Source organism: Sinocyclocheilus anshuiensis, unplaced genomic scaffold, assembly GCF_001515605.1.
Source record: "Sinocyclocheilus anshuiensis isolate Anshui unplaced genomic scaffold, SAMN03320099.WGS_v1.1 scaffold514, whole genome shotgun sequence".
In the NCBI taxonomy this organism is placed as follows: domain Eukaryota; kingdom Metazoa; phylum Chordata; class Actinopteri; order Cypriniformes; family Cyprinidae; genus Sinocyclocheilus; species Sinocyclocheilus anshuiensis.
The window spans coordinates 308,483-316,140 of NW_015542348.1; the positions used below are offsets into that span (position 1 = coordinate 308,483).

The following is a 7,658-nucleotide window of genomic DNA, read 5'->3' on the forward strand; positions in this document are numbered from 1 at the left end:
TTTCAGGATTCTTTGATGAATAAAAAGTTAAAAAGAACAGCATTTATTCAAAATATAAATCTTTTCTAACAATATGAATCTTTGCTATCACTTCTTATCAATTTAGCACATCCTTGCTGAGTAAAAGTTTTAATTTCTTTCAAAAAAAGAAAGAATAAAAATTTACTGACCCCAAACTTGACAAAAATGAGATACCCAAAATTCCCTCTGTAAAAACTTTTGGCTCTAATATGTCAAAAAATAAATAAACAAGAATTTTGAAACTGACATCATCCACTGTTTAGATTTGTGTACTAGAAATGTATGCAAATTAGCGCATATTTCATTAAATAATTACTCATTTGCAATTTAAACCTAACATTTTAGAAAACTTTTAATACAAAAAATGTTTGCAATTATCAATGTAATCAATCAGCTGGGTAAGTAAGGCCATAACTATTAGTTTTTTTTGTTTTTTTTTACCCTATTCACCTGCAGTGTCTCAACTTATGCATGTATGTACGTATGTATGCACAGTAGTATTAGTATATGTGTTTGCTGGGAAGCCAACCCATGACCTTAGAGTTACTAGCATCATGTTTCACTAACTATCATTACTTAAATCTGTTAAATTACTTCTTTCAAAACTCTCAGTGTTTGAATAGTGCTCTGAAGGAGCTGGGCTTCGAGTCCTCCTTGAAGCTGCCTGATAAAGTGCTGACATTCGTGCGTGATCACCCGCTTATGGAGAACAGTGTGGTGGCAGCACCCCTGATGATCAGAAATGGCATCACATATACTAAACTTGCTGTTACCTTACCAATGGCCTCCAGTGGCCTGAAGCAACACATGACCACTGTTTTGCACCTTGGAACAGGTAAGAGATATTAAACAGAAATAACTAAAAAACAATCATTTAATAATCATCAATAATCATTTAATCATCATGCGTGTTTAATATACGTGTGCATGTGTTGATAGATCATGGAGAGCTGCACAAAGTCGCTGTAGTTGGTCCGAATGCAACTCTTATTGAAGAAGTCCCTCTGTTTTCTGCACAGGAGCCAGTGAACAACATATTGCTACACAAAGTAATAACATACAGGTTTTTTTTGTTACTTAATGTGCTCTGTTTTTTATTATTATTTGTGATAAAAAACAATACTGCCTCCCTCCTAAATAATGTAACTTATATTTAGGGACTAGTGAATGCAGACCCTCTCTGTCTCTCTGCTGTAGGACGAGGCTCTGGTGGGCACTCCTCTCTCTCTGGTGAAGTTACCCATAGTGGATTGTTCTCTGTACTCTACCTGTGAGGTGTGTGCACCTGCCCGAGGTCTTGGCTGCGTATGGAGGCATAAAGAGGGAGCTTGTGCTATAATGAAGTATGTCACATACAAACACTCATTCACACAAAAGCATATCAGAACACACAGATGCAGTCCTCCTTTGTTCATTGTCGTCACACAGTTACATTTATGTTTCAGGCCTGGTAAAGTTGAAGAAGCAGAAGATTTGGTCAGGCAATGCACCAAAGGTGAAGGTAAGTCTGACAGTGGTACCTAATATCTATATTTCATACCTATGGCATGCTGTCGATAACCATAGACACTCATTTCATCTCTCAGTGTTTATAAATGAACTAGAAATAATCTTACAGTAAATACACCTACAATCGATTCAGGTGAGCAGACTGAAAGGTTTAAAATCAGAAAACTTGTTGAAAATTTACAAAATGTATTTTGAGTGTTTAAAATGGAAAAAGTATCTTATATTGTAATATTGGGTAGACAATGATTTGTTATTAACTGAATGCAAAGTAGATATTTTCCAGATAATACTTTTTCATAATTTGCTTTGGTTAGGGCTATAAATACAAGCAAGATGTACATGTACATATAAAGCTGAAAATTCAGCTCTGCCATCATTTTAAAATTCATTAAAATATAAAAGTTATACTTTTATACAGTCACAATTTTACTATTTTATTGGATTTTTGATCAAATAAATGTAGACTTTCCTGTCATAAGTGGATCATTATATTGGGGGTCCTTGGCATTTACATTTTTTGATTGAAAATGAATTGCAAGCTAATGAATTGTGATCTACTTTTCCTCTGTGTCTTTAGGTCTTTGCTCCCCACCTGTAATTGAAATGCGTGTTGAAAAGGGTCTGCGTGTCCTGCTTTCGTGCGTGCAAGTGTCTCCTCGTCCCTGCCGCTGGGACCATCCTCCACATAGTCACACTCGCCGCCACAACTACGACCTGGAGGTGCAAGTCACGGCGGAGAGCGTGGGCACCTACGTGTGTCTATGTGATGAAGTGGGCAGAGATCAGCCACCCTGTCGCAGAGCAGAGTACCAGTTGACCCTTGACAACCCCAGCATGGGGGGGAACGTGGCCATTGCTGGTGGCCGACACTTCCTGGCCTCGCACATAATTTTTTTCGTTGTAGGTTTTGTATTGGGTGGCATCCTGTTGTTTATAATTTACAAACGGCAAGGCGGCATGAGAGGGGGCGGGCACTCATCATCCACATTGGAAAAGGGGCGGGACTTGCTTGCTTCTACAGACACACCACAGTCTCCAAGCAGTGCCAGTCTGTTGTCAGAGGCAGTTCCACTAACCGAGAAAAGGAATGGGACACTGAACGGTCACGGACACAATATGGACCCGGGCGGGCACAACGGCAGGCATATTTATGCCAACTCCAGTGGACTAAAACTGCAGGAATCAGCTGTGAACCTTGCAGAGGAGCTGGATGGTAGAGAAAGGGCGGGACCAGACGGGGAGGAGGAGGGATTGGGGGATGGGCTAAGTGAGATGGAGGAGGAGTTTTCTAAGATGCCTTGTCTAAGAGGAGCACCTCTGGCACAGTGTGAAGAAAGCTCTATCTGAAGTCCAGCACACGTGATTTTGAGACTAAACTCTGTGAAATGTTCACAAACACAGATGGAGGGCTGGAGGAGAAGAGGAAAGCAGACAATCCAAGAAACTGATACACATTCCAAATATACGATTAACATACGCAGTCGCAGAAAGAAGCACAAATAAAACAAATAAACTGCATTTGCTGGAGGCTCCTCTACTACTCCATTACATCACCGTCCAGTCCATTCACTCCTGTGTACATGCTGTGTAAATCCATTTCTATTCTAGTGTTTCTGCATGTATTTGATCAGACGAATGGGCACTTTTGTGTACCATCCTCAAAGCCATGCACACCCACATGGAAATACACAGTCTGTGCATCTGTGTGTGTGCAGTTCTGTAGTTGCTCAGTCTGTTTCCTCTTTGAGGATTCAAAGTCCTAAAGGTCTTTCAAAGGGGAATGACCCGTCCACAGCCCAGAGCAGCACAAAGTCAGAAAGAATCTGCTCATTCGGGGCCCATTACTGAAATAAAATAATCTGATTTGTCACCAAAAAGGGCTTTCTAGCACAAAACCCCTCTGTGATTGATGCTTCACAGCGGCAAATATTGAATGAATGATGGAGATACTGTAAACGTGATTTTTGCCTTACAGATAAAGTGGTTTGAGGACTGCTGATGAAGGTACTGTGGCCTATGGCAGGGCTGGATTGTGGAGTCCCTGCCAGAGAAAGGGGCACAAAGGGGCCCTCAGAGCATACAGGAGGAGCTGACTCCCTGGCCCCTTTGGTGTAGGATATATGACAAAAATGACTGAAATAGACCACCATAGAGTGTGCCAAGGGGCCTCATGAGGCCATGATTCGGTCCTGACCTATAGTGCCCAATTTTGAATGAAGAGAGAAAATGAGTAACAAAACCAGTTAGCAAATTCTCCTGTAGGAGAGAGCATGTCAGACCTGTGAACTGATATTAGATAGTGAAAATTGGACTGTACTTGACCACTGCAATATAAGTTAGTCACATTCAGAGCAAGGGAGTTCTTCTTCTCTGAAATGGGGCTGGCAGTGTTTTGTGGTGTTACGAGTAGCAATCAAACCACTTCCATCTGTATAGGGGCCAGATGCAGCATGTTCTGTTCATAATATTCTGGACAGACAAAGGACCACAAGATGATGGATGTCGCTTTATTGTTTAGCATGGATGCTTATTGAAATTACAAGGAAATCGTCAAAATGGAAATGAAGAGTGAAGGATTTATAATTGATACAATAATTACAATAATTATTGATTGGTTTGAGTTTCCCTTTAAGGACAGAGAATGTGCCTCATTTGAAGGTATATGTATTCCCAGTAAAGTGCATGATACAAAGTAGCCATGAATACAGAGCTAAAGATTTGTAATGCAATGATCATGGGCTACAGGTTAACCTACAGCACTCCTAGTACAGAGAGTGTTCTATTTATATGTAGCCACAATGATGTCTGTTCCAGGAGTATGTAAATATATGTGAATATAAAAGAAACTATGAGTAAGATCTTTAAAAATATGTTTTTTTATTCTGTCTTTTCACCACTTGTTGGGTGGGGTCAGGGGGGATGAGTTGGGCTCTTCCTAAGTGTCAAACAGTCCCTCTGCCAGCCTAAATGTTAGACCACATTTAAATGCCATTTCCTGCCTTTTTCCATTAGAATAACTTGGATCTACTCACATTCTCCATTTATTTATTTGGCAGTTTCTTTTTAAATAATTGTAACATTGTCAAAGTGAAAGTAACACTCTGGATTATGTACAATATATCTTGTCTTCTAAATCTCTTTGTCAGCACTCAATAAAATAATGATAACAGGTACATTCAACTCCATAAACTCATTTACAAAATCCTGATCTTCTTTTGAGTTTATAGTGATAGTTTAAAATAAACCTTCAACCCTCTCAATGTACCATAGTAAATCTGCTGTAGTTAAACTTGTCCACATGGTTGTATGTTAATATTATTGCAAATAACTGATCATTTAGTGTTACATGCTCTTTGTTTTTTCTGAATAAAGAATTATGTTAATTAATGTATAGATATGTTGTATTCTACGTTTCTATTTTTATAATTTATATATAATGAAGATAAATGTACATTGTGTTTCAAATGTTTATTGAAGGTGTTTGTGTGAATGGCTCTATGTGTGAATGTCTTGTGATGCTCTTTGGAATAAAATAAAAACTACCTCTCAAAACAGTGTTTTTAACCCTTTCATGCATGACTTATTATATCACAAATTAATATATTTTTTAATGTTTGTTTTTATTTTTAAACGAGTGAAAAATCATGCCAGTTCAAAATCAGGAGTTACATATCTGTGCACTGTAGTGGACTCCATGCATCAACGGTATAAAAAGTGATTCAATAGAACTCACTGACTGGTCTGGAAAAAAAAAAGTTCTTAAAACATTTACTACGAGCAAATGGTATGAATACACATAAGAAGGCTAAAGAAGTCCGTCTAACGTTTTTCTTCAAAATTAACATTTTTATCAGACACAAAGGCTGTATATGTTTCTATATAAGTACTGTACTTCTGAATGGGCTGAGGCTGGGATTTAGCTGGTTTGAAGTGAAAGTATTTGATGAAAGTATGCTATGTGCAGAGAGCATTCACTCAATATTGTTATCTCATTTTTAACAAATGTGGCTTAGAGGCTTTTGCATCGGATGTCTTGGAACAATAAATAACAACAACAATAGAGAGGACATTTGAAAAAATTGTATGTCTCATAAGTCAAAACTAATTAATTTTTTTATTTAAAAATGCCAACTTTTATTTAAAACAATTAAAGCCAGTATCATACGTGAGCACAAATATACACACACAATCACACACACCCTCCCACCACACACTCGAACGCAATCATGCACACATATCCCTGCTGCACTTATACAGTAGCCTACATGCCTACATTTTTACATGACCTAATAAATAAATATAGACTGCAAGCATTGACATAAATTAAAAAATATTTATATATTTCTGTTTAATAAAACTATTAAAGTCTTAAAAATCTTCTTAAAATCATCCATTTTATAGTTGTTTATCGACCCCCAGGACCACTAGATAACTTCGTGGAAGAATTAGATGTGCTGCTCTCAAACTTTCCTGAGGATGGTACTCCCCTAGTTATTCTTGGAGACTTCAACAGATAAACCTCAGGCTGCAGACTTCCACACTCTGCTTGCCTCTTTTGATCTCAAGCGAGTGTTAACTACGGCTACTCATAAATCAGGCAACCAACTGGACCTTATTTACACATGACACTGCTCCACTGATCATGTGCTGGTTACTCCACTGCACACCTCAGATCACTTCCTCCTCACTCTTAACCTCAACATGGTTCCTGACACAACACATACCCCTCCACGTCACTTTTCGATGTAACCTATGCTCACTCTCACCTTCCCGGCTATCTGCTATGGTTTCATATTCGCTTCCTCTCCCTGAACAGTTATCATCTCTTGATGTTAACAGTGCTACTGATACTTTCTGCTCCACTCTTAGTCTTGTTTAGACAGTGTCTGCCTCTTGTCTTCCAGGCCAGCTCGTACCACCTCTTCTGCCCCTTGGCTATCTGATGTTCTCCGTGAGCATCTTTCTAAGCTCAGAGCTGCAGAAAGAGCATGACGCAAATCACAAAATCCTACTGACCTTAATGTATATCAATTACTCCTCTCTTCATTCTCTGCTAATGTCTCCACTGCTAAAAATACATACTATCACAACAAAATTAACAATTCGCCTAACTCTCGCATGCTCTTTAAAACATTTTTCTCCCTCCTTTGTCCTCCTCCTCCCCCTCCTTCATCAACTCTAACAGCTGACGACTTTGCCACATTGTCCTCACTGTTCTCTTCAACCTGCCAAAGTATTTTGGATACAGTGGCCCCTTTTAGGATGGTTCGAGAAAAACCAAGAGTTCAACCATGGCTGAATGCTACTACTCGAGCTGTAAGGTTTGAGTGTAGAAGGGCAGAACACCGCTGGAAGAAGGATACATTGCAGATCTCTTTCGATATTTTAAAGGAGAACTTGTCTAAATATCAAAAAACTGTTAGATCTGAGAAATCAAAGTATCTCTCAAATGTTATCTGTAAGAACTCTCATAAGCCAGCTGTGCTGTTCAGTACTATTAATGCGGTTTTGAACACTCCCCAAGGTACTTGTTTAGAGCCCTCTGCTGAAATGTGTGAGAAATTTTTACATTTTTTTATCAATAAGATTGAGGCTGTTAGAGCTAATATTTCTCTCCCATTGACTTTTTTACCCATTTCCACTAAGTGCTCTGCTGTTTTTAATCAGTTTGAGCTGGTGTCTCTTACCTCATTGAGAGAGATCATTGTTAAAATGAAATCTTCCTCGTGCGGCATGGATATTGTTCCGCCTTGTCTTCTGAAAGACTCATTTGAAACTGTTGGTCCTAAAATCTTGCAATTATTAATAGTAGCCTAGCCTCGGGAGTCGTACCTAAATCTTTTAAACATGCAGCAGTGGAACCAGTAATCAAGAAATCTAACTTGGATTCATCAGTCTTTGCTCACTTTAGACCTATCTCAAAACTTCAGTTTCTTTCCAAACTACTGGAGAAGGTAGTATTTGGACAATTTAATTCATTTTTAGATCTACATGGTATTCACGAAGTGTTTCAGTCTGGTTTTAAATCTTTACATAGTACAGAAACGGCACTGTTGAAGGTTTTTAATGACTTGTTACTTGCTACTGACTCAGGGGACTGTGCGATTTTAATTCTACTAGACCTTTCG

General features: G+C 38.7%; 1 protein-coding gene across 2 annotated transcripts in view; it reads left to right on the top strand.

Annotated features, from left to right (window-relative positions):
• The window catches only part of LOC107691466 (semaphorin-4F-like), a 106,815-nt gene extending 101,833 nt beyond the window's left edge, over nucleotides 1-4,982 (top strand). For both annotated transcript variants that reach the window (XM_016490069.1, XM_016490070.1), the window contains exons 10-14: nucleotides 634-856; nucleotides 961-1,070; nucleotides 1,219-1,364; nucleotides 1,467-1,522; nucleotides 2,108-4,982. In XM_016490069.1, the coding sequence (XP_016345555.1) occupies nucleotides 634-856; nucleotides 961-1,070; nucleotides 1,219-1,364; nucleotides 1,467-1,522; nucleotides 2,108-2,877 (1,305 nt within the window). In that variant the 3' untranslated portion in view covers nucleotides 2,878-4,982. The remainder of the gene's footprint in view (nucleotides 1-633; nucleotides 857-960; nucleotides 1,071-1,218; nucleotides 1,365-1,466; nucleotides 1,523-2,107) is intronic.
• Nucleotides 4,983-7,658: the final 2,676 nt, after the last annotated feature.